Source organism: Ochotona curzoniae, unplaced genomic scaffold, assembly GCF_017591425.1.
Source record: "Ochotona curzoniae isolate NIBS_2020 unplaced genomic scaffold, NIBS_Ocur_1.0 contig_908, whole genome shotgun sequence".
NCBI lineage: Eukaryota > Metazoa > Chordata > Mammalia > Lagomorpha > Ochotonidae > Ochotona > Ochotona curzoniae.
This window is the reverse complement of record NW_024466607.1, coordinates 5,277,814-5,302,833: the sequence shown is the minus strand read 5'-3', so window position 1 is coordinate 5,302,833 and position 25,020 is coordinate 5,277,814. Positions and strand designations below refer to the sequence as shown.

At 50.8% G+C, this 25,020-nt stretch overlaps 1 protein-coding gene and 1 long non-coding RNA gene across 11 annotated transcripts in view; both read right to left on the bottom strand.

The window, feature by feature from the left end:
• Positions 1 to 25,020, bottom strand: part of ATG7 (autophagy related 7) — a 143,197-nt gene that overhangs the window by 98,243 nt on the left and 19,934 nt on the right. For 9 of the 10 annotated variants that reach the window (XM_040995204.1, XM_040995198.1, XM_040995201.1 and 6 more), the window contains 7 exons: positions 24,940 to 25,017; positions 21,322 to 21,438; positions 19,982 to 20,131; positions 9,395 to 9,483; positions 7,727 to 7,848; positions 2,933 to 3,023; positions 1,981 to 2,125 (listed from right to left, as the gene is read on the bottom strand). In XM_040995204.1, the coding sequence (XP_040851138.1) occupies positions 1,981 to 2,125; positions 2,933 to 3,023; positions 7,727 to 7,848; positions 9,395 to 9,483; positions 19,982 to 20,131; positions 21,322 to 21,438; positions 24,940 to 25,017 (792 nt within the window). Of the gene's footprint in view, positions 1 to 1,980; positions 2,126 to 2,932; positions 3,024 to 7,726; positions 7,849 to 9,394; positions 9,484 to 19,981; positions 20,132 to 21,321; positions 21,439 to 24,939; positions 25,018 to 25,020 lie in introns of those variants that run through there. The other variant, XM_040995206.1, reaches the window with a different exon arrangement.
• On the bottom strand, positions 11,699 to 14,184 carry LOC121166111. The gene is made up of 3 exons (XR_005885343.1): positions 12,651 to 14,184; positions 12,511 to 12,611; positions 11,699 to 12,336 (listed from the first exon to the last, which is right to left on the bottom strand). It is a non-coding gene; the product is annotated as an uncharacterized LOC121166111 (long non-coding RNA).

Genomic DNA, 25,020 nt, shown 5'->3' with positions numbered 1-25,020 from the left:
ACGCAAGGAGCAGGGTTTGTCTCAGGGCTAGGAATGACAGCCAGGATCTGCCCTTTAGAAGACTACGTGAGGAGCTGGCACGCTGACTCAACTGGCTAGTCCTCCATCTTCAAGCACCAGCATCCCACATGGGCCCTGATTCATGTCCTGGTGGCCCTGCTTCCCATCCAGCTCCCTGCTTGTGGCCTGGGAAAGCAGCAGAGGATGGTCCAAGTCCTTGGGACCCTGCACCTGCATGGGAGACCCAGAAGCTCCTAGCTTCAGATCAGTTCAGCTCTGGTTGTTGAGGCCATTTGGGAAGTAAATCAGTGGATGGAAGATCTTACTGTCTCTCTCCTCTTCTCTGGCTGCCTCTGCAGACTCCACTGCTGCCTTTCAGGTTCCCTCCCAGTTCCTCCAGGTAGACAATCCACCATGGGGAGGGTACAACTGTATGAGAAGTCCTCAAGTCATATGTGCTGGGCTAGGGGGAACTTAACCCTGAAGTACTTTGGCATTCCTTGGAGCCAGTGCTGAGTGAGCAGCCAAGAAGGCAGTCTGGAACAGCCCTGGGGAGTCTCTCTCTCTCTCTCTCTCTCTCTCTCTCTCTCTCTCTCTCTCTCTCTCACACACACAGGTGTGAAACCTGACTTCTGTGGAATGTTTCCCAGTGCTGGTAAGGATGTGGTGGTGGGCATACACCCCACTGGTTGTGACTATGAAACTGGGATCACGCTGCTGGAAGGCAACTTGGCAACACGTGTCCAACATCTTAGAGATAGATGCACACAACCCTTTGATCTCCTGCCAGCAATCTAGCCCATGAAATAATGTGAAACGCTGAAACGATGCAATCACGATGCTATTATTTGCGACACCATTCATAAGAGTCAAAAGACTGAAAACAACATTAATGCCAAAATTAGGCAATTGTCTCAGTCAATGATGAGATGTGAATGACGCTACATCCCACAATGAGACACATTGTCTAGCTTGAAAAGACCTCATGGGCCTCATCTTCAGCCACACAGAAAGGTTTCTACAATGCCACTTGGCAAAAGCAAGGAGCATTGGTGTACATCAAATAATAGTTGAAAATACATATTAAACAAAATAGGTGAAGGGGTAGCAGGAAGACGGTTGTCTTTCTCTCCTGTTCTCTGTGCTGCAGGTTTCCTTTAATGGTCCTGTGCTAACTGTGGCACTCCTAGAAATGTTAAGAAAACTTCAGCACCTAAAAATGCTAGAAGCTAGAAAAAAATAACCTCTGCGAAATTGAGAAATCAATAAATGTAGGTTTGGGGTTGACACTCGGCACAACTCCTAGGAGGCCTCCATCCCACATTAGAGGGTCTGGGTTCAACTCCCAGTTCCAGCTCTTGTTCCAGCTTCATGCTCAGACAGTCCTTGAGGGGCAGCAGGTGGAGGTTCAAGTGGTTGGGTTCCTGTTGCCTACATGGAAGGCCTGGACTGTTTGAGGCTCCCCTCTTTGGTCCCAGGCTAGCCCTAGTCATTATGGATATTTAGAGAGTGAATCTTAGATTGAATATTTCTCACAAGCAAATACAATATTTTTAAAAGGTTTAAAATCATCCATGACTCTAAAATATCTCAATACTAAAGCAAAAGGTTGCTTGCTATAGAAATTATATTACAGATAAACATATCAATTACTAATTCTCCAAAATGAATGGAGTGTTGTGATTCTCATAGACCTAAACAAGCAAGCCACAGCACTTGTGGCTTGGGACACACATGTCTGGGCAGGGAGGAGCTGAGGATATCACTTGGGAGGCACGAGGGGCCCCTCTCTGCAGGCTGGCCATGCCATGGGGAGATGGTGAGGGGAGTATTTCCATTACCACCTCGGGAAAACAGCACGTTCCCTTCCATAGCAAAAAAGACACCAGGAACAGGGAAAGGAAGGGGACCTGGGAGATGACAGGCAGCCAAACAAGAGAAGCCACCACTCCGGGGTGCCAGTGGCCCCAGCCTGCTCACCATCAGGGTCCTCGCCACGTTACAGCCCAGGGTCCCGGCTCCCAGCAGCAGACACCTCGCAGACATGACCTTGTCCAGGTCCAGGGTAGGGACCAGCCTCCAGCACATCAACTTGAGATTGAGGTCCACTGACGACTCGGCTAACCTGCAAGATGAGAGCCTCATGCATTCAGTCACCTGTTCACCCACTTGGCCTGAAAGATAAATGAGGGTACCTTTTCATGAGAAATGGAATTAAATCAGCTTATTTTGGTACAGCAGAATTTCAAAATCCATGTGGCTTCTATTAACTTTTTGAAGGTTCCTGATATGCAAGGAGTTCAAAATTTATTTACATCAAAATAAATTTCCCTTTTGGTTCCGGTTCAAAGGAATTTAAAAAAAAAATGTAAAAGAGCTGTGGCAGAAACCATTAGGCAGAGGACAACTAGGCTCAAAAGGACAACAGCAAGGTCAGCAGGAGGGGAAGGTTGCTACATAGAACACACACCCGTGCATCCTTGCAGCTGCTAGTGGCGAGCCACAAGGTGAACTGGATCTCCTAGCAGCCAACGCGCAAAAGCCAAGTAGGGCCAGTAACAGACCACACCCAACGATCAGGAGGAGGGTTGTCCCTGGTGCTGAAAATAGAAACTTCTTTCAGGTCTCCTCCATGAAGTGTGGCTTCCATTTCAATGTTGGCCGACAGGATCATGCTAACAGGAGCTGAACACAGGACTAAAGCTGACCTAGGAATACCTGGCAAGGACAAACTATACCATTCAGAAGAACCCATAAGCTCTGTGCCCCCCAGGGTTTCTACTCTCACTGGGAAGTCTCACACACTCAGAACGAGAGTCAGGTGGCAAGCTGCGGTAGGATTCTCATCATCACCACGAATGGCACCCTGGGCTGGAACTGTGCAGTCAGGCGTGCGCCCTGAGGAAGAGCCCCACTTCCAAACCACGTGTACCTTTTAGGGTCCATGCACCCGCTGACATTCACCATCCTGGGGCCCATGCCGCCTTTCTGGTTCTTCTCCCATCCGACTGCTTTGGGACAATCTTAAGGCAAATAAAACATGGAGATTAATGAAGGAGGGGAGACTGAAGTCAAGTCCGTCAAACCTGCTGCAGAAGCGCTGACATTCAGAGCGGCACCTGCATTGAAAAGCTTTCAGATCACTTCTTTTGCCAAGAGGTGTATGGGCCTGAAGCCCCAGCTCCCACTGGCCGCAACTCGCTCACCACTCCCGCCTCCCCCTGCTGCCATCAGCTGCCCAGTCTCCTGGCCAAGACACCCGTGAAGCAAGCACAGGATTCCAGGTAGGTGCTCTGGCCTCAAATGCTCCAATTGGTGCTGTAATTGGCAGCCCATCAGCAAAGAGAGAGAATTCCATTTGATGGTGGTGGGGTGGTCTCTGCGGGAGCAGAAGCCAAGGACCCTCACTAAGCATACCTCCCGCTGTACGAGCTATGGGAATCAGAAACTCTAAGACCCAGGGTCCCTTCCATTCCTAACCTTATGATGTCCCTCGACTGGGCCTCCCGGCTGTCACTGCACACCTGTGGGCAGATCAGAGTCCAGGGACACTGCCCCTCTGTGAAGCTGCCCAATTCCTTGTCCTTTCAGCTCATCCTCATCCGTTTGGAATTTGCCCAGCCCCGACTCACCCACCTGGGGGGACCCTCACACCCAGCCCAGCAGTTCCCGAGAGGACTGGGGTCGTCGGGATACATGGCTGTGCACTGTATTTCTGTTCTATTCCCAGACCTCACTTTCATCCAAACCTGGAAACTCACATGGCACAGGAGAGAGGGAGGGGCTCTGAGAAGCCACGGGAAACACTGGACTTGGGTCTGCATTCCCCTCAGGTACGGAGTCCTCCTCTTCTCCCATCATTCTCTATCACCAATTAAGATCCCCTGGCATGTGGCGGCACCGTGGATGCCACACCTGAGAGCTGGTTTGAGTTCTGGTCTACTGATCCAGCTCCCTGCTATTGTGTTGGGAAAGCAGTGGAAGATGACCCAGGCACCTGGCCCCTGGCCACCCAAAAGGAAACTTGGATGATGTTCCTGGTTCCTGACTTCAGCCTGGCATGGCTGGTGGCCATCTAGGGAGTAGACCAGGGGATGAAAGCTTTTCTCTCTCCCTCTCTCTGTAACCTTTTAATGAGAAGGTAATTCTCTTAAAGATCACAGATGCTAGGCAGAGCACTCCTGCTTCTTCCTCAGTCCCATGGACGCCTGGAAAGCCTGGCTTGTGGGGTCCCCCACAGTCCTGGGCCTTCCAGGTCTCAGTGCCTCTGTCACCACCCTACGCCCTGCCAGTGTCCACCTAGCATCCCCCCAGGACAGACTCTGAAGGCAGAGAAGCTGCTGGACTCAGGTAAGATGCACAGGACTCGGGCGGGAGGAGGACTCCAATTTTCTCTTTGTACCGTGGTTTTCTCTGGTCATTCGTCTTCCTTCAGATTTTCAGCAGCACCTCTACTTTCCCCTCCTTGGAAAACCTTTAGACATCTGCTTTGTTTTTAAATCCTGCTGCTCAGTGTAATTGTAAGGTCCGGAGGTGTTGATTTCCTTCTGTGGCCGGGGTAGGATGACTACGGGCAACTGCAGGCCCACTTATCCTTGGAAGCTGCGCAGCTTCCGGCCTGGCTGGGCCATCACTCACAGCAAGGTGTCCTGCACGGAGAACCCCTCCCATTTGAAGGCCGACATTGCTACTGTGGGCCTTCCCTTAGGCTGAGGAAAACTGCAATTGAAGTAACACATCAGAGGTCTTAAGGGAGCTAAGGTTCAGAGTTCTTCAGGGGGAAACAGACAGTCCAGCCTTGCTACTAATTCTTAGTCTCCTATGAATTCTAACTATTCTCATATTCAATAAAAAGTCCCTCTCTAATATGCAGCACAGGAACTTATGGAACCATAGCCTAGAACCGTAAGCAGTAACTTTTAACATCTTAACAGGCAGAACTTCTTCCAATACAGGTAAGAAGTTAAAAGATAAAATTACCATTTCAGAGAGAACATCTTTATACTCGAAAGGCCACAGCCATCCCCATGAGAACTCAATATACTTTAAACTTATCAGTGATGAAAAAAACACTGTAAGGGCGTCTGACAGGGACATTTAGTTCACTTCCAGGTAACCTACAGCAACCAAGACATCTGGAATTCACAGGAAAACACTTGAGGGAAGGAGCTGCTGGCCTTTCCTGGGGAGTGGGATGCAGGATGAGCTCCTAAGGGGCAAGGTTAGGAGGGATGCCCCCCACCCCAACTCTCAATGCTGCTGCTGCCTCCCTGGATATTTAAAATAGTTCTCACACCTCTGCCATTGCACTGTGGGACATCTTAGAACTGCTAAAAGGTCCTTTTGAGCTAACAATGTTTTATTTATCATAAAGTTTTAATAGTAGTTAACATGGGCAATAAAATCCTACATGTAAGAAGAAAAGGTGTCTTTCTGCATTCAATAGGAAGCGTAAGGAAGGTGCTGCTGGGCTGGCCAGAGGAACCTTCTTCCCAGGGAAATATCCCCAGTGGCTCCAGGATCTCTCAGCAGCACCAAGCACCAGCCGCACATGGGGAATGGGGAGCAGGGGGCAAGAGGAACTCCTAGACCCAAACAGGAAGGGGCAGAGAAAAATCCTGATGGCCTGACAGGCCCACAGACCAGCCACACACTCTGTAACACTCCTGCCTCGTTCCCCTGCACTATGGTGATTTAATGAAACAGTGTTGGGCTTGAACGCTACAAGATAGCTATTCGAGAATGTGCCAGATGAGGGTGCTAAATCAAACACAAGCATCTAAAGACAGCAAAAAGGTGACAGATGGAAGGCTGGAAACTGAAAAGCACACAGGTCCCCCTTTGATCCAGGTCCTCTGTCTTCCTGAGAAGCCTGCCTGAGACATCAGCGCTGGAGCTCGGGGCTTCGACACCCACAAGCCTCCCTCACCGGGGCTGTCCTCCAGAGCCTCACTTCGCTGAGACCAACAGTGAATGGCAAACAGTGCGTGGAAAATTTCAGCAGTAAACAGTGGGTAAGTTATCAGGGTGCATGCTGTTCCGGGCAGCACCGTCCCACTCCTTCCTGCCCAGGCTGTGAATCACCACTGGGTACCTATTAGTCACTCAGTGTCCAGCGTCTGTGGACTACCCATACCAGCCACCCCTTCGTCAGTCGTCCAGCAGCTGTCAGCGCTGTCAGATCCATCGGGTGGCCCTGGCGGTGCTGTGGGGCTTGTGCTCATGGAGCCCTCGTGCACAGCGCCCGAAGCTGCACAACAGTGGTGATGCTGGCCATAGATCTCACTGGATTTACACGCACACGTCTGTACGCATAGGACAAGCACAGTACGAACGGAGCCCACGGCTCCACGCATGTTCTTCGCAGTCACCCCCTGTGCATCTGGGTAAGCACTGACTGGGACCTGGGTCAATCCGAGTCCTTCTGACTTCTCAGCTCCAGAAAAGACAAGGGGGACAGACTGAAAACTCCCTGTCCCCACCCCCTCCTGCTGCTGACATACCCGAGGAGCAGAGAAAGAAATGTGCTTTGGACCTGCTGGATGCCTTCAGCAAAAGCTAGATAACATGAAGGCACTTCAACAAGTTTGTGGAAAAACAGAATGACATTCGAAGCTGTAAGACTTTAAGTCACTGGCAAGTTCATTTTCGAAAAATGAAATGGTAAGGTAACTTGGGTTAAGTTAATCATAAAAGTGGATTGTGGAAAAATGGAATCACAAGATAGCTATCTTTAATGCCCCAAATTTTGACCCCATGGTTACTGTTTTTATGTTACACATTTCCCATGACCAAGATGAAAAACTTGCATGGACGTCAAACATTTTTACGCCAAAATAAACTTCTTTTCACTTCACTGTTTTCATTTGTTTTTAAAGTACCCTGCCATATGTGAGAGTGTTCTGGAAAGCAAATCAAACACAAAAATATGAGGGGTGACCTTGGGAACAGGCATGAACAGCTCTGGGAGGTAGGTGACACAGCAGGTTAACAGATGGGACACTTGGCCAGCACCCATGACACGCCTCACACAGCACTGCGGGCGCCTCCACCCTCGGCCAGCACCCACGACACGCCTCACACAGCACTGCGGGCGCCTCCACCCTCGGCCAGCACCCATGACACGCCTCACACAGCACTGCGGGCGCCTCCACCCTCGGCCAGCACCCACGACACGCCTCACACAGCACTGCGGGCGCCTCCACCTGCATGGTCCTCGCACTCAATGATATGTCATCTATGATATGGACACAAAGCTAAGTATGCACCTACGTGGACACACACACACATCCACAGGCGTGCCTACACGCACATGGATACTTCCATATCCAATGTCTCTCAGCATGAGTGTCCTAACTCCTAAGAACCCAGGGAAGCTCCTGACGGTGGAGAGCAAGCGGCATCACGCTGCTGGAAACTGCCCGGAGGACACACAGCTTTAAGTACAAAACAAGGCCCTCACTGTGTTCACACTTCACACCCTTCCTTTGACAAGGATAAAGACTCCAGACTGAAACTGCCCAGGGACGATCTCCTGGTGAGGACATCTGCCTCCCACGCTGGCGGCCGAGGGCAGCCTCTGCTCAGAGGAGGGGCTGGCGCTGGCCAAGGAGCAGGAGCCTTTCCCTTCCTCCTGCTGCCTTTGTGGAGGGATGAAAAGCAAGTAAGGCTGACTCGGGTTCTGATAAATGGTAATTATATGCATTCTCAAAGACCGGCAAATTACCTGGGCTAAATGCCATTTCTGGAAGCTTCACTTCAAAGATGATGCTGTGGGCTACGTCTCTCAGCCCTTGCATGGTGCGGTCCCGGAAGCAGAGGACTTCAACGGACTGGAAACTGCCGCTCCTGTAGTCACACGCCCGGATTTTTAGTTATTTATCGAGGGAAGGAAAAGAAAGAGCTCACATAAGAGCTTCGGCAATACCAGCTGGAGAGACTCCAGCTCGCTGTAATTGTGCCTCACACCCTTGGGGATGGCCTTATCCTTGCAGGGGTGGCTAACTTATTCAGAAATACTTCTCTCCAAGCACTCAGAGGCTGAATGCTGCAGTGGTCACGGTTTCTTTCCATGTGATTTTCACACAGCAATCACACTGCACATGAGTAATTCCTTTTTTTAAAATTTTTACATTTTTTTTAATTTTTATTTTTAATATATATATATTTTATTAATTACATTACATTATGTGACACAGTTTCATAGACTCTGGGGATCCCCCAACCCCTCCCCGAAGGCACATGAGTAATTCCAACGAAGGCATCCTCCCTACTGCGGGGGAAATGCCTGCAAAGCCACAAGTGAAGAGCCTCTAAGACACAAGTGCCTCTGGTTCCCACGTGCTCTAGGTTGACCTCAGTTTGTGACACCTGCACCTCCCTCGGTCCAGGGGAAGCCCACCTACAGTCCTTGGACTTGGCTACGCAGGTAAGTAACAGACAGCCAGCACCCCTCTGGAGGCCACGCAGGGCTGACTGGCATGCCGTCATACCCTACATGAGCACACGTGTCCCAGGCATGAAGCAGCCACCTTTGTCAGCGCAATAACTCCAAAGACACATGTGGATTTTGCCTGGTTTGAATTTTAGATAGATGCAAGCATAGATTGTTTGCTCTTTTATGCCGAGTTTATTTCACAAAACATTATGTTTTTAAAACTCATCCACGTGGCTTGGACAAATCAGCAGTCTGCTCAGACTCACTGCTACCGAGGGCCCCATTCTAAGGGCTATGCTACCACTGGCCGTCCATCTTGTTGGATGCATTCTGCCTGTATCTACATGTGCGTTTCTGTGCATTACGCACTGCTGAGCCTCCCCACCATCCGGGCTCTGCCTTGTAAGCGCTTCTAGCTCCCACTGCCGGGCCCAGTGCCGGCAGCAGCTGGGGGATCCTGCTAAATGCTGCTGCTGAGACTTCCGATGACTTCACATCGCCCACACTTGCCACATTCATTCTTGCCAACCCATTTCGGTGGGTATGTGGCAGTGCCTCCTTCTGGTTTTAATTCTATTTCCTTGATGACTAATGATGTTGGGCATCTTTTCGAATTATACTGGTCTTTCAGAAACCCTCTATTTTACTTATTTTAGGGTCAGGAATAAAAGAGGATTTGGCAACAGGAAGAGCCCATCTGAAGGCCAGCAGACCACTGCGACACAGGGCTCAGGGTTTCCAGTGCCGGAACCTTGTGCACCTGTCCACCATAGTCTGGGACTTCTTTAGTACAGTCTGACCAGTCTGGCTCCCCTGCAGGTATGCATAAGGGCTCACTCAGCAGCAACGGGAAATGGATCCAACCAGCAGTGGGGAAATGGAGACACAGACACTGACCAGTACACACATTGTCAAAAACACAGAGACACAGACACACAGACACATGCTTGTAAATACCATCTGTGGGCTGCTAGGACCAAAAGGTTCCTCAGGGGCCATCCAGGGTACTGTGCTAAGTTACAGGGATCATAGACACCGACTGTTATCTGTGAACAGAAAACACTTGCTGAGTGAGTCAGGTCCCGTGCAGGGTCACAACACAGACATACTTTACACTTCCTCTTCACCTGTTCCTGCCGCTCGGCAGAGCACTAACACTCAGCCACTTGGTGAGGGGCTGCAGGCAAGCGGAGGGAGCTATAGGATCTCCCTTCCACCCCAGAACTCCCTGCTGGCAGGAGCGGTGCCCCGTGTGCCCAGCGCTGGGCCTGGCAGGGGAGGCATGGGAACCCTCTGCAGGGCAGGCAGCCTGGAAGGAGAGGAAGGCCTGTTAAACTGGCAGGGCTAGCGAGAAAAGTCCTTGTAAGGACACGAAGACTGTGGAAACAGCTCGCTTCTGGGTAACATGAATATCAAAATCAGGCCACCACCTCTGGCACTCTAACGTCAGAGGCAATCAGAAAGCCGGATGCCCGGGATACTGCTGGCGTATTGCTCCTCTGCTCTCAGCTCCACACCAAACAAGGTTCGTTCAGTGAGGGCACCCCTGGGAGAAGCACACTGTGCCCTGCTCTCCTCCTGGCTCTCAGCACCTGACACGCAACCAGCTTTCCTTTCTGTTTCCTTCCTCTTAGTGAGCAGGGCACTCTGTTTCCAAGCGGGGGAAAAAAAGCAAGGCTCCAGGCAATTCTAGGGCTGCAGAATTCTAGCTGGGAGCCTCTTGCAGAACCAGAAAGTAACCAGTGTTCAGAACATAAAAGGGTGGGGGCATGTCTGGGGCACAGGAGAGCCCATGGGCCCAGTGAGGAAGCCCCCAAGGCACGAGATAGATTACAGTGTGGTGAACGATAAGGCAAGGCAGGAGATAAACAGCTCAGAGTCCACACTGATATAAACAAGTAAGGGATAAATAAGGAGATACAGGGCAAAGAACAGGTGTTCTTTGGAGGTTCCCAGACAGCACTCCACACATGAAAGGGACCTTAGGACAGGCACGACAGCTCCATGTGCTCTGTCACAGCAACCTTCAGTAAACCTCAGAGCATCCTTAAATAAAGGACTTCAAAAAACGAGGCATGTCCAGAAAACAAGGGGTCTCCTTTTCCTCATTGCACACTCAGCTCACAGGGGCACAGCAGACAGCTAGTGAGTGCTTGTTAAGGATAAATCATGCACAGAAATGGGTGTCAGGAATGAAGGAATCAGGCGTGGGGGAGGGGAGAAGAGAAGCTGGAAACCAACGCACAAGTTTCTATTCTAAGCACGGCGAGGGTGACAGATAAGCACGGCTGACAGGCTCACCCTGCGCCCCGGGAGCTCCGTGTGTGGAAGCAGACCCAATGCTTCCGTGTGCTGCCTGCGCTGCCTGGCACAGTGGCAGGCACAGTGTGGAGTGGAGCCAACATTGAGACTAGACAAGAAGGGATGTCCCAGCCCCAACCTCCCTCATGGTCTTGATGTGTCATCACCCAAACTTTGCACATGAATCTATTTTTATTACTACAACTCTGACACTAAATGGGATCAGATTGTCACTGCTGTTGGCCACCTCTCACTACCCTGTGCCCACCCTCCTGCGGTTACTGACAGCCATGGACGATGGCACTCCACTCTGCTGACATGGCAAACAATCCTCCATTTCCCATGGGAAACAAAGAGGTTGTCTTCCCCTCCGCTCAGAAACATCTCTGAAAACAAACTGTCTTGTTGGATTATTACGGCCTCATTTCAAAGATTTTCTGGATCCTGAGATGCCTAGATGCTCTTTGACGTGGTAAATGTGAACCGACAGATTCATATTTCATTTACTACAAACAGATCATCCTCTCAGGGAACTCGGGAAGCCTTGGCCTGAGAGTCCCTTCTCCCACAGGGGAACCCGCATCTGGGGAACACAGAGGAACGGGGCTTACCCATGTGGCTGTGAAGACCGCCTCCTCCTGCAGGGACAGCCTAAGGCTGCCCGACTGGTCCCTCTACGTCCAGGGCCATTCTTGCTTCAGATCTGACTCATGGGAAATAATGGCACCTACTTCCCAGAGCTGTGAGGAGGGGTAGGAGAGCTACAACACCAGACTGAGGTGTCATTTGTACCCAAATGTGGTGTTGGGTGACTGTCCTCATCCCAGGGTGCAGAGGTGTTTGGGGGGCTGGAAGTGTCTCCTCCCCTAGTCTATCCCTTTTTCCCAGATACAGCAGGGAGGAAAAGAGAATTTGGAAATGATGGTCTCACCCACCTTTCTGTAGTCCTTGACCCTTACCACCCTGATTAACTATGTGAAAAATCATCAAAATAAATAAATCTTAAAAAAAAAAGCCACTTCTGAATTCAGAAAAAGCCCAACATGAAGAGAACACTGAGGAATGGCCAAGGGCAGGACGCCTTTGCTGTTGGCGTCTTTGGCCTGGCTTGGAGGCCAGGAGTGTCTGTGACATGCTTGCTCCCAGCCCTATTACCTAGCACAGCACCTGAAGCTCAGCGACTCTTTGCTGAACTGAGGACAGAATTGTGAAGCTTCTCCAGATCCCAACAGAAAGACCCCATTCCCTTGGGCAAAGACAGTGGGGCCTTCACTTCTCTCAGGGCTCTGGGTGCTCCAAATCCTGGGATTCAACTGGGTGTGGATGGGAGTTGCCTCTGGGAGAACCCTGAGGATGACAAGCCCAGCCTGTGGCCACGTCAGAACCTAGAAATGCCATTCCTACAGGCACACATGCTGAGTCTGTTTTCAAATGTGCCTCCACACACTGAGCACTCATGAAATGCCCTGAGTCACTCTACCTGGTCCCCCCACGTCCACACCTGTCACCTACGAGATCTCTCTACCTGGTCTCCCCACGTCCACACCTGTCACCTACGAGATCTCCCTACCTGGTCTCCCCACACCCACACCTGTCACCTACGAGATCTCTCTACCTGGTCTCCCCACGCCCACACCTGTCACCTACGAGATCTCTCTACCTGGTCTCCCCACGCCCACACCAGTCACCTACAAGATCTCTCTACCTGGTCCCCCCACATCCACACCAGTCACCTACGAGATCTCCCTACCTGGTCCGCCCACACCTGTCACCTACGAGATCTCCCTACCTGGTCCGCCCACACCTGTCACCTACGAGATCTCTCTACCTGGTCTCCCCACGCCCACACCAGTCACCTACAAGATCTCCCTACCTGGTCCGCCCACACCTGTCACCTACGAGATCTCCCTACCTGGTCTCCCCACGTCCACACCTGTCACTCACAGGGCAACTCTTCCTTGCACTTAACACAGAGACAGAGAATGAGCCAGGCACTGAACAAGTGATCACTATGACAACCACATACACGCTGCTGCTTTGTTCAGTTCAAAGCATCCCCATCCCTCATCTCTCTGCCTTCAGTTTCAAGGCTGTTGCAATCCCCTGCTACAGACCACAAAGGGTAAGTTATAGCTGGGCAAAAGTCCTCTGGGGCTCAGTTTTCACATCTCTGATGGCACAGCTGGGACTAAGTGACGTTTAAATGATACAATGCTGTAGCACCAAGTAGACTCTGGCTTTCAAAGAATAAGCACAGATCTGGCACTCAGTACAAAGGCAAGGGCGGGGGAAGAGAACACTAAGAAAAACAAGTCTCTCTCTCTTTTTTGAGCAGAAAAGACTTGGACTAAGTTTCCTAGAGCACCCTGACCTAAGAGGAGCGATACAGAACAGGAACGATCTGCTGACAAGGAAATTATCACTTACCCACAAGAGGAGGTCAGCTGAAAACACTGGAGGACACTCTGCTACCTACAGACAACCACGGCGCAGCAGCCTGGCACCCTCGACAGCGACAGAGACTACTCTGCTCCAGGCTGAACATCCTCTGGTCATGCTTTGATGATTCAAAAGTAACTATCATGTCCTCAAGTGCTTTAAGGACCAATTCGAGAGCCTCCATCGTGACAGAAATCTGTTGGGGCAATGCTACCTAAACCGGCTGCATGCCATGGGAACACAAAAGTTCTTAATGACATCCAGAATCACTCACTGCCTAGGAGTCCTCTCTTCTAAAGAGGCTTTAGCACAGATTAACTGTATGAATTTGGGCAAATCACTTCCTTTTACCATACTAATTAGTGGAAAGAGGTAAAAATGTAATAATAGTAATAAGCCACTGTGCTTAGGTTTATGAAGTCTGTGTTCCATCCTGGCTGTGAGTGTACGGTTTCCTGAGATGGGATGGCCATGACCTGGCTGCAGCCTGCCAGGCGATGGCGCTGAACACGGACACCATGAGAGAGAGAAGAGAGGCTGGCTTCCATGGGAGAACTTTCAGCAGTGATTCCATAAAATATGTCTAGGTGACAACGGCGGTCAGGTACTATTCTAAACATTTAATAAGAGAAAATGCACAAAGGAGACTATGCATTTTACAATTATCGGGAAAATATTCAAAGATCTAATGCCCTTCAGAGTCCCAGCTGGCTGCCAATATGCAGAGAGAAAGATCAGTGAGTGATGAAAGAGCCCAGCCAACAACCTAGGAATTGCTGCACCTTGGCTGTCTGTGCAAAAACAAAAACAAAAACGGCCAAGACACAACATTTCACAAATATTACTCTCCAAGAAGCGCTCTGAGATAAGGAGATGAGGCAGACAAGCGTTTCCCAAAGACTGGCAGAGGGACAGTATCGCAGACTGCTCTGCCATGATCCCAAAAACTGGTATCGAAGCTTACTGCCTGCAGCAACTCGGCAGTCCCATGGCCTGGAGGGGGATCAGCATCTCCTCAAGGAACACGGGTCATGTCTGATGCTGACAAGAGTGTGAGCTCCAGGACACCAGCAGATACAAGCTGTCCTGTGTTACCACTGCCTCGCCCAGGGTGGCATATCCGAGTGCTACTATCACTTCTCAGCTCTGAATTCTGGCAGACTTCACATTGGGCACTTGAAGCAGGCCACGGTCACAGTGTTAGTGCCATGGAAGTGAGCAGGTGTCACCCGGAGAGCCCGCTGTTAATGGGCAGGATCCTTAGAATGTCCAAGCTCCTTAACCCACAGCTCTTCATCTAGAAACCTTTTCTAGGGAGATCAGCCCCAGCCAGACAGGGTGGTGAGCTGAGGGAGGAGAGGAAGAATTTCAAATACAAAGAAGCTCCTAAAAGTGAAGACTAAGAAATCTCAATGTCGAAAGCACCATAAACAACACAAGCAAGCATCCACCAAGGACGCAGACACAAAGTAGAGCCTAGCTGTGCCACAGCGCTACACACAGTGCATCCTTCATGACGGAGAGATTAGGAGGAACAGGTTTACCAAGGGAAAAAAAATCCCCAAACCTAACACAGCTGAAGAGCACTGTGAGACAGAACCAGGGGACAGAGCCAGGAATGGAGCAGCTGGCTCGTCGGCCACTGGTGGCTCGCCGGCCACTGGTGGCTCACCTCATCTTCTAGGCTCCGGAGTAGGAGCTGCTTGCGACTCTGAAAACACTTAGTGGATCACAACTGGGGTTTTCCAAACCGAGGAAACCAGATCATTGTTTTGTGAAAGCCTTGTTTTGGTGAAACGTTTGTGCATGCAGGGATGCACAAAGACAGTGCTGAGTCATCAGGCCACCAAGTTTTTAACTGGAAGCCCCAGCCAAAGGAGTCCACATTCAGAAGTCATGGAAACACACACACACACACACACACACACACACACACACACACACACACACACGCACGCACACACGCGCACACACACGCTGCCCAAATGGGAGGAAAGCATCACAGATGTACGGGCTGCTGGGCTTTAACTGCAAGCACCAGCAGCGACCTGCCCCTCGCTCCCCAGGCCTAGTGGGGCTGCAGAGCAGGAAAGCCTTCCAGAGTGAGGCAGGCTTCTCTCCTGGGCCTGGGCGGACACCACTCCTCATTCCCTCATTTTCTGAGTCTGCTGGATCAGAAAGGCGGCTGGTCTCAGGCAGAGGCAGAGCTGGCTGCATGACTCAAACCCTTACCAGCTTAGTTTCATGGATTAGCTGGGGTTGAGGTTCATCCAAACAAAATTTTCCTCTGAAAATAAAAACTGTCTGACTTGCTCTTAGATGCAGTGGCGGAAACATCCTGTGGGCCCGACTCCATGAAGCTGGGGAGTGCCCCTCACCCCAGCCATGATGAGCAGGGTGTCCTCATTGTGTGCCTGTGCTGGACAAGGTCACTGCCACTCAGAGACAGGCTGCACGAGGGCAGGGGCAGCGGAGGCCCAAAGGCCACCTGTTGACCTTGGCGGCTGAAGGTCGAGGGAGGAAAAGGGGCTGCCTTCCTTCCTGTCATGAGAGGCACTCCTCCTGAGTAGAGCAGGGGCTGCCATTCTGCCCAGGTAGGATGTCATGAGGCTTAGTGGGGACACCTGGGAACACAGTCAAGCCTCAGAGCACGGCAGTGGGCTCCCTTGAGGCAGGGCCTCCTTTGCCCAGGGGCAGCCCAGGCTCACGGTGGGCAGGCTAAGCAGCACCACCAGCTGTTCTGATGGCAGCACCACCAAGACCTTGTCTGATGGCAGATGGTAAATGGCTCGCACCCTCCTGACCTCAGCAGCCAATGGGCATCCACCCAGGAAAGCCACTCCCATTTTCCCTTCATTTCCTGCAAGCCAGGATCATGAATACTCACAAAGGGACTATAAGCTTCTGTGGGTCCTGACATGAGAGGTACCAATGCACACACCTGTTCTCCTGGCATAAGGAACGTGCTGCCAATGAGGTTTTGCATTTATGTGTAGCCCCAACCCAAATTAAGAACCACTGCTGGCGTTGTATCCTCAGCTGCTGCCTGGGATGCTTGCACTTCACATCAGAGTGCCAGTTCAAGTCCTGGCTGCTGTACTTCTGATCCAGCTCCCTGCCAATGTGCCTGGGAAGGCAACAGAAGATGACTCAGACACATGGGCTTTGCCACCCGCGGGAGAGGTCAGCATGGAGTTCTTGGCTCCTGGATTCAGTCCAGTACTGGTCATTGTAGCCATTTGGGGAGCGAGCAAGAGGATGAAAATCTGTCTCTGGAACTTTCCTTTCATAAATGGAGAGTTTAAACAAATCTTTAAACCAAAATAATAAAATAACAGTAACTGCTCTACCCGTCCCCTTGGGACCAGTGCAGTGACCTAGCAGCTAAAGTCCCTGCCTTGAACATGCCAGGATCCCATATGGGCATCAGTTCTAATCATGGCTTCCCCACTCCCATCCAGCTCCCTGCTTGCGGCCTGGGAAAGCAGTCGAGGACGGCCCAAAGCCTCGGGACCCTGCACCTGCATAGGAGACCCAGAGGAGGTTCCTGGCTCCTGGATTTGGATCAGTTGCTCTGGTCGTTGCGGTTACCTGGGGAGTGAATCATCAGAGAGATCTTCCCATCTCTCCTCCTCTCTGTATATCTGGCTTTCCAATAAAAATAAATAAATCTTAAAAGTCCCCTTGCAGATCCTCCATACATCCTCCACCTACTGTTCCGTCAAATCACACACCTCCACTGCAACTCAGTGGATGGGAATTGCAGGTGCACTGATAGTTCAGGGAAGTCCTGGCAAACGAAACAGCAGAAAACAGCAGAGGGCATCCTTCCAAGCAGCCACGGCAGGAGCCGCTGACCACTTACCACAGGCTTCCGTGTCCCGTGTGTCAGGTGCTGACCCAGGTGCCTGGGATCGCCAGTCCTCCCAACCCCCATGAGCCTGCACACTCTTCCACCACGTTAGACACAGGTGCAACAGTGGGAAAGCAAACAGGGAATAACTGCCCTGTGGAAATTTTTCACTTAAAAAGGATAAAAAAAGGTATTAACCAAAGATTACTCAACATTACAGCTATAAGGGAGCATGCATCTAGGCCGGGAATGAAGACACCATGTCCCACATCGGAGTACTGGGTTAGATTCCCACCTCTGGCTTGGTTCCTGTCACCTACATGGGACACTGGATTGCATTCCCAGCTCCAGGCACTGCAAGCATTTGGGGAAATGAACCAGTGGATGGAAGCTCTGTCTGTCTCTCAACCCCCACCCCCTCAAAAAAAAATTATAACTGTGCTAAATGCTGCAATGAGTGCTATAAGAACCCATTGTGACAGCCCAAAAATTCAAAATGGTGTCACTTTTGTCAGGCCCTCTAAGTCTACATGAATTCTAGGAAGACCAGAAAAACATGTATTTCGTTAGGGACACACATGCAGAACCAGATATTAGAAAAACATTTACATTCTACTCAAAAACTTCACTAGGTGCAAAGCTGACTTGCTTGCTTCCTTCAGTTCCTGCCTACCAAGCAGGACACAGCTCTTAGTCCATATAAAACTTGCCATGGGATGGTTTAAGTACACAATATTTGGACTAATGGACCTCCCAGATATGTTATGAGGTTGAGCAGAGACCACATCAGACCAGAGACATTAATGTTTAGACAGAGACAGTGACATAACTGACAATGTTACTGCTTCTCTTAATGGTGCCTGGCAGGTGAGTTGCAGCTGGTCTACCTCTCCCTTCTCCTCAGGTTAGCAGTCAGCTGTAAAGTTTCCCATGACAGCCCAGGCCAAAACACAGGTCTTTTATAACGCAGGGGGAAAGATCGCCCAGCTTAGAAAAGAGAAGAAGTTTTGAGCTACCCCTTCATCACATTGTGTCAATACTAGTTTTTTTTCCCCCAATCAACTAGAGTTGATTGGAAAGTTTTTCATGCTAGTGTGAGCTTAAAATTTCCTAACATGGGCCCATCAGGACCCCTCTTTCACTTGTGGCGGTACGGGACAGTCCGCCAGCTGCTGAATAAAAATTTTCGAGTTTGAAGAGTCTGCCTCTAACTCATTTGTGGGATATCATTGGACAGCTTGCAACACCATCACAGGAGGGCCACACTGTGCTCTAAGAACCCGTCACAGGAGGGCCACACTGTGCTCTAAGAACCCATCACAGGAGGGCCACACTGTGCTCTAAGAACCCGTCACAGGAGGGCCACACTGTGCTCTAAGAACCCGTCACAGGAGGGCCACACTGTGCTCTAAGAACCCGTCACAGGAGGGCCACACTGTGCTCTAAGAACCCATCACAGGAGGGGAACGCTGTGCTCTAAGAACCCGTCATAGGAGTTATACATTATTCTCTAAGAACTGATAAAAGAACAAGTACACCTTCCGACAGAGGACATCGAAGGTTTCTTGAGGAAATGGTTAAATTTAGATGTACAGAAAGACTGAGCATTTAAGATGGCAGAGAAAGAAGCGGAGAAAGGAGAGTGAATGTGTCTGGGCCAGAGCACATGAAAGCTAACTTTCGCAGGCCACATAACTCGGCACATGCGTGCTGGAGTCACAGTAAGGAATTCAGCTGCTCTTGTCAGAGCACGGAGAAGGTGACAATGGGGTGTCACTGCGGGAGGGTTTGGATCAGGGAAGTGGGTACACTGCCACTGCTATGTGCTGGCCCTTGGACTCATGGTGTCTGCTTAATCACTCCAGAACCGTGGGGAGTAAGTGCCAGCACCATCTCACCAAAAGATCAGGCCAGGCAGGGTCTGGTGACTTGCCTGAGGTCACAAACCCCCAAAGCCGTGTCAGATCTGGGTCTCTGGGATCGGAAAGGTCCCATGGAGGCTGCCTTCGCCTTGCCTGGGTGATGAGTCAGTGGCAAGCACAAAGGGCCAGAGCTTAGGAACCAGATGGTCTGACCAGGCACCCTCCAGTCTCCCTTCTTCACACAGAAAAGACAGCCACTTCATCACACCTACTTTACAGAATCAGCATCAGGAGACCAAGGAGAGAAAGCCCCTCTTCATGGGAAAGCGCCTTCCACTGCCATGCCAGCATGACCCGGGCCCCGGCTGTTGTCAGAAACACTTGGTCCTGCTCCTCCGGGAACACCCAGCCCGATGGCACACAGAGGACGCTGCACAGGCCCTGGCTCTGTGACCCAGGAACGGGCAGCAAGAGCAGAGTTCAGAGAGGGACGGATCACACACAGTGCCACTCCCGAGACGGCCTAGTGACAGAGGCCAGATTTCTACAGGGAGCTCTGCACCATCGCCGCTGGCAGAGGACATTTGGAAAGATGACACAATAGGGACAAAAAAGAAAAATACGGGGAAAGTTCTGTGTATTTCTTTGGTAGTCTGGAGGCTGGGATCTGCTGGAATAAAAATCCTGAGCCAGGGCTTCGGAGGACAAGGGGAGAAGACAGGTGGGGCCAAAAGGCAAACGCGTGGGCTCTGGGGCAACCGCAAGGCAAGCAGCATGAGTAGCTGAAGGAAGACTGTCCTGCAGCGGTGTCGGGTGAGACGGAGGGGAGCGAGTGTCCAGGGGTGAACCAAAGTCAGGAGGCAAAAACACCCAGGGAGAACCCTGAACAACTGCATCACCAATGGGGAGTAGGGAATCCACAGCTGTGACAGGGCCAGGAAACGCTGAAGAGCTGATGTCGGGGCAGGAGGAGGCAGAGCAGGCAGCATGTCATCACCCTTTGACAAGCTAAGGAAATCGAGGCGGCTTTATCTGTTACAGCATGAGCTTCGGATTTTTCTTTTTCCTGTGAACTAAAATTTCTCTCACCTTTGTCCTGTGGCCTTGGAAGAAATCATTGTAGTGTTTAAGCAGAGAGACCAGCACTGTGTTCTCATCATACTTGATCAGGAAGTAAGGGAGGGCCGTGACTCCTTCTGCCTGACAAAGGTCGTCGTACGCATGCTTGAGTGCTTCAATCTGCCAAGACGAAACGGGAAGGTACTCTTTGGACAACTGACACGAGAGGGAAGCTATGCTGAAGCCCACCGACTGGAAATGAGCGATTGTACCCCTGCTCCTCCTCTGCCGCAGATGAACGTGAAAGTGCACTTAAATGATGCCAAGCAACTTCTGTGCAGCCCGAGGCAGGTGCATGGTGTGTGCCTTGGACGGGGCACAGTGTGCTGGATCCTGAGGCTGCCAATCATGGAGGTCAGAGAACCAAGTGTTCCATCTCCTGTGGGAGCACGGCTTGAAGCCACCCCATGCAGGTCTGCAACCTGGAGCCTCCCAGGACCCTGAACATGGAACCTGCCCGTGACCGTTCTCAGGATACCCTTCAAACACTGCACAAAGCGCCACAGCACAATGCATACTTGCATAAGGTCATACGGGTGTGTACCCACCAGCGAGGTGGATTGTCATGTCTCCCGACAGCAGTCAAACCTGAAGTGTAACTCTTCACCCCTGTGCTCCCACTAAATGCTGCTGGGGAAGTGAGTCCCATAAGCTGTGCCTGGGGACTTGCAGTCAAGGATCTGGCCCTGGCGTTCTTTTTTCAACAGCAACGGCTGCTCCCTGGCTTCAGCCTTGACCTCTCAGGGACTGGTGTGTTTCGGGAACTCCAGTCATGGTGACACTCAGTCCTGGCTGGGGGAGTGAGCAGAGCTCTCAGATTTATGTCTGAGCTAAACAGCCTGATCCTGCTAATAGCTCTGCTCGAGATCGTCTCAAGAGCCTAGGCCCCTTCCCGATGGGATGGCAGCCACTAGCTCTGCACAGGTCACTCCTGACAGGCTTGTCCGGCTTCCAGGCACGAGGGCAGAGGGTATGTCTCACTTCAAACACTCTTCTTCCTGCAGTATGTAGCCCTATGTGTCCCTCCACTGACCAAGAAGGCCCCATTTAACAGATTCTTGCAGTTTCTCAAAAGGTTCCTGTAATTCCTTGCTGTCAGCCTAGCAACTCACCAAAAGCCACAAAAAACCTGGTAAATGCCCACTAGATATTTCTGCAAAACGACAGACAACATTCTGGCAAGAAATCTGCTCTTGGGACTGGGAGGGTTCCAGAGTTACCAAGCCCCTACCCTGAGCTGCGCCTGTCTGTGCAGACACTGACATTTGCACGTCAGACCCCACGTTACCTGCACTTTCGATTGATGGTACCTGTTTTGGTGAAAAGCTCTGATCCAAACTCACTGGCCCCTGGATAAGAGGTATACTCTCTGGGAGACACAGGGCAGGACAGCAGAACCAGTAGTAGAAGTGGTACTTCTTCAGATCCTAGAACAGAAGACGTAACACGGAGAGTCAGTGCAGTGCCAAAAACTGAACGGAAACACACCTATTCATGTAACTTCTCAGTCAATGAAAACAGGAAAGCCGAGGTACACAAAAAAGACCTGCCTCGCCCTGCGCTCATCACTACCACAACTCAGCATTCAGGACGCCATCTGACTCTGAAACAGTCTCCCTTACCACACACTGACTATATAAGGATAAAGGCAATGCTGAGCTCCACGAGCTCCACGTGGCTACCACTCTCTCCCGTCTATCGCTCTGAACAGGTTAGCAAGGAAGCTGTGCTGTTCACACGGTTCCATGGGTCTCGCCATCATGGATTGGATCATGGGTTACAAATATTCACTCACAAAACTGCACCTGTACTAAACATGTATGTATGTCCTTTTTCTTCTTCTTCTTATTTTGTGGTTGCTCTGAACAAAACAGCATAACAACTATTTATATAGCATTGAAGGTTATATGTAAGTCATGCAAACACGATACACCAATCGGTCATTTCCAGTCGGTGGGCTTCAGCATAACTTCCAAGTAGTGTTCAAGCAGAGAGGCCAGCACTGTGTTCTCATCACACTTGATCAAGAAGTAAGGGATATTTTTCTTTTTTTCTTTTTCTTTTTTTTATTGGAAAGGCAGATATACAGAGAGGAGAGACAGAGAGGAAGATCTTGCATCCGATGATTCACTCCCCAAGTGAGCGCAACGGGCCGATACTATGCCGATCCGAAGCCAGGAGCCTCTTCCGGGTCTCCCACGCGGGTGCAGGGTCCCAAAGCCTTGGGCTGTCCTCGACTGCTTTCCCGGGCTGCTTTCCCGGGCCGCATGCAGGGAGCTGGAAGGGAAGCGAGGCTGCCGGGATAGAACCTGCGCCCATATGGGATCCCGGGCATGCAAGGCAAGGACCTTAACCACTTGCACCACGCTGGGCCCGTAAGGGATATTTTTCATTGAATTTTGCTAAGAATAAAGACCTGATTCCTGAAATTACCCAGTTAAAGCAGACAATTTAGTAGGCCTTTCTTTTAGGGCATCAAGATGCTGCACCAGCATCAACTAACAGCTTCTAAACACTCTCAATGTCCCCGAAGGAAACCACATGCGCCCTAACAGAAGGTGCCTCTTTCTTGCCTCTCCCTTGTCCTAGTAACCACTGACTTTTTCTGTCTCCATGTATTTCCCCTAGACTCTCCCTATACTGACAACTTTGTAAACACACAAACACACACACACACACACACTTACTTGGGAATGCTGAGTAACTACAGTTTCCGCAGTCTTTAATTCTGCCACTAATCGCTCAACAAAGGAAAAACTCCCCTTCCACAATGGCAAAACACACTGGACTACTGAAAAAGGACTGATATATCTGGTTCTTTAAGTCCCAAAGATGGCAAAAAGCAGGCAAAAATCACCCCCAAAGACGATGCTTTGTGCTGGAGTGAGCCATCAACACTCATCTTTGCTGAAAAGTCTGACAGTTGCAGAGGAAGGACCTCACACAGTCTGCCGCCCCCGACAGGTCATCCATCTCCATGAATCCAAAGCCTGCGATTTATTGGGACATTTTTTCCCCCAAGTAACAAAGAAATTTCCCCAAATTAAACACAGAGTTCTATGCCTGAGGCTCAAAAAGAAATGGTTAATTATTTAAAGGGGCAAGCACCTAGCAGGGTGGCTCAGATGCCTGAGCAGGGTCCCTGGGCGTGAGCCTGGCTCCCTAACCTAGCTTCTCACTAACGCAGAGTAGGCAAAGTGGCACCAATGGCTCAACCAGGAGGGGCCCTGGCACCCACGGGGAGACCTGGAGTGAGCTCTCAGCTCCCGACTGCAGTCTCACCCCGTTCTGGACAATACAGGCATTTGGGGAGGAAACAGCAGATTGGAAATCTCTCTCTAATCTTCCCAAAATTAGGAAGACAACAGTGGGGAAGGAGGCAGGGTCAAACTTACAACTCGGTAAAGGCAAAAAAAAAAAAAAGTGGGGAAGAGGACAATCAAAGCTGACGGAACTGTGGTGAAATAAGCTAAAGTGTGGCGACATCTCCCCCCCCCCCCCAGAGCTCATCCCAAGGGAGCGAGAGGTGGAGAATGCCACTGTTACCAATTCTGCTCACTGTGACCCCTTTCGTAACAGTGAATGCTAGACACAACTGATGCGCACTTCAAAAACCTCATAGATGATGGAATTAAATGATATCTCTGAATCTTCAAAAAGTTCATAAAAATTGTGAATTACGTAAAAACTGGGGGCGGGCATTAGACACAATAACTAGGACACCACTTTAGCCATCTATACCCTCTATCAAGACGCCTGGTTGGGATGCTAGCTCTGCTTTCACCCCGCTCTCTGCCAAAGCACACCCTGTGAAGCTGATGGTCCAAGCCGGTACAGTAGTGCAGTGGGTTAAGCCACTGACTGTGTCACCGGCCTCCCACAATGGCACTGGTTCAAGTCCCAGTTGTGCTACTTCTGATCCAGCTTTCTGTTAATGCACTTGGAAAGCAGTGGAGGGTGGCTCAGGTGCTTGGGTTCCTGCCACCCACAGGGTCCAGGCTCTGAGCTTGGGCCTTCTCGGACCCAGTCACTGCAGCCATTGGAGGAATGAATCAGCAGATGGAGGGTTTCCATTTTTTTTTTTTTTTTTGTTTCTCCTTATTTCCTTAACTCTGTCTTTTCAATAAATAAATAACTCTTTAATGAGTTCTGGCTCCTGGCTCTCACTTGGCACGCCCATGGCTGCTGTGGACACCTGGGCGTGAGCCAGTTAATGAACTATCTCCTCTTTCTACCTTTCAAACAAAAATCAAGTCAATAAAATTTAAAAAAAAAAAAACCTTCATGGGTTTTCAAAACTTTCTGCACAAAACAATCTTTTAACTCCATTCTCTACAAACTTTTTGAAGTTTCCCCGTACGTGCACACACCCATGCCACGTGTGTCTCCACAATCTCTCAGCCGTTCCCTGCTCTCCCCTCAGAGACAAGGTCCCTGCCCAGGGCAGCAGCTGCCACAGTCCCTCCTGTCCTGCAGCACTGCCCCTCGTGATCATGCGCATTAGATCTCACTTTCCTTTCCTGACCAGCTGCATGGTCAAGCCACAGACACAACTTCCTCTAAGTCAGGAGCCCCCCCATTAGGACGGACACAGCCACTGAGTTCTGTGGGGCGGCATGCAACAAACAGGCTTGCGATGCACAAAGCCCAGCTGTCAAGCCCTGGACAGCAGCAGCCAGGTACTGGGTGCGTTAAGCCTGCAGCGGCCACCAGGAGATCAGCAGGACCAGATTCATTTTGCCATGGTAACAGCTGCCAGCATCAGCCAGCTGCTCATTAAATGAGGGGACCGAGCGAGTCAGTGAGCAGCTGTAGGGAGTAACACAGGTGCTGACTTGAGAGAGTACGGTGTGGAGCGGCCGGGGGCCCGGGGGGCTGCTCCAGGGGAGGTCCCCGAGTCCCAGGAGCAACAGGGAGCCCATACTCACTGCAAACGTCAGGAGGAGGAACTTGTTGAGGAGCACAGGGTCTTCTAGGGCAGCCCCCGATTTAATGGATTCCCAAATCTG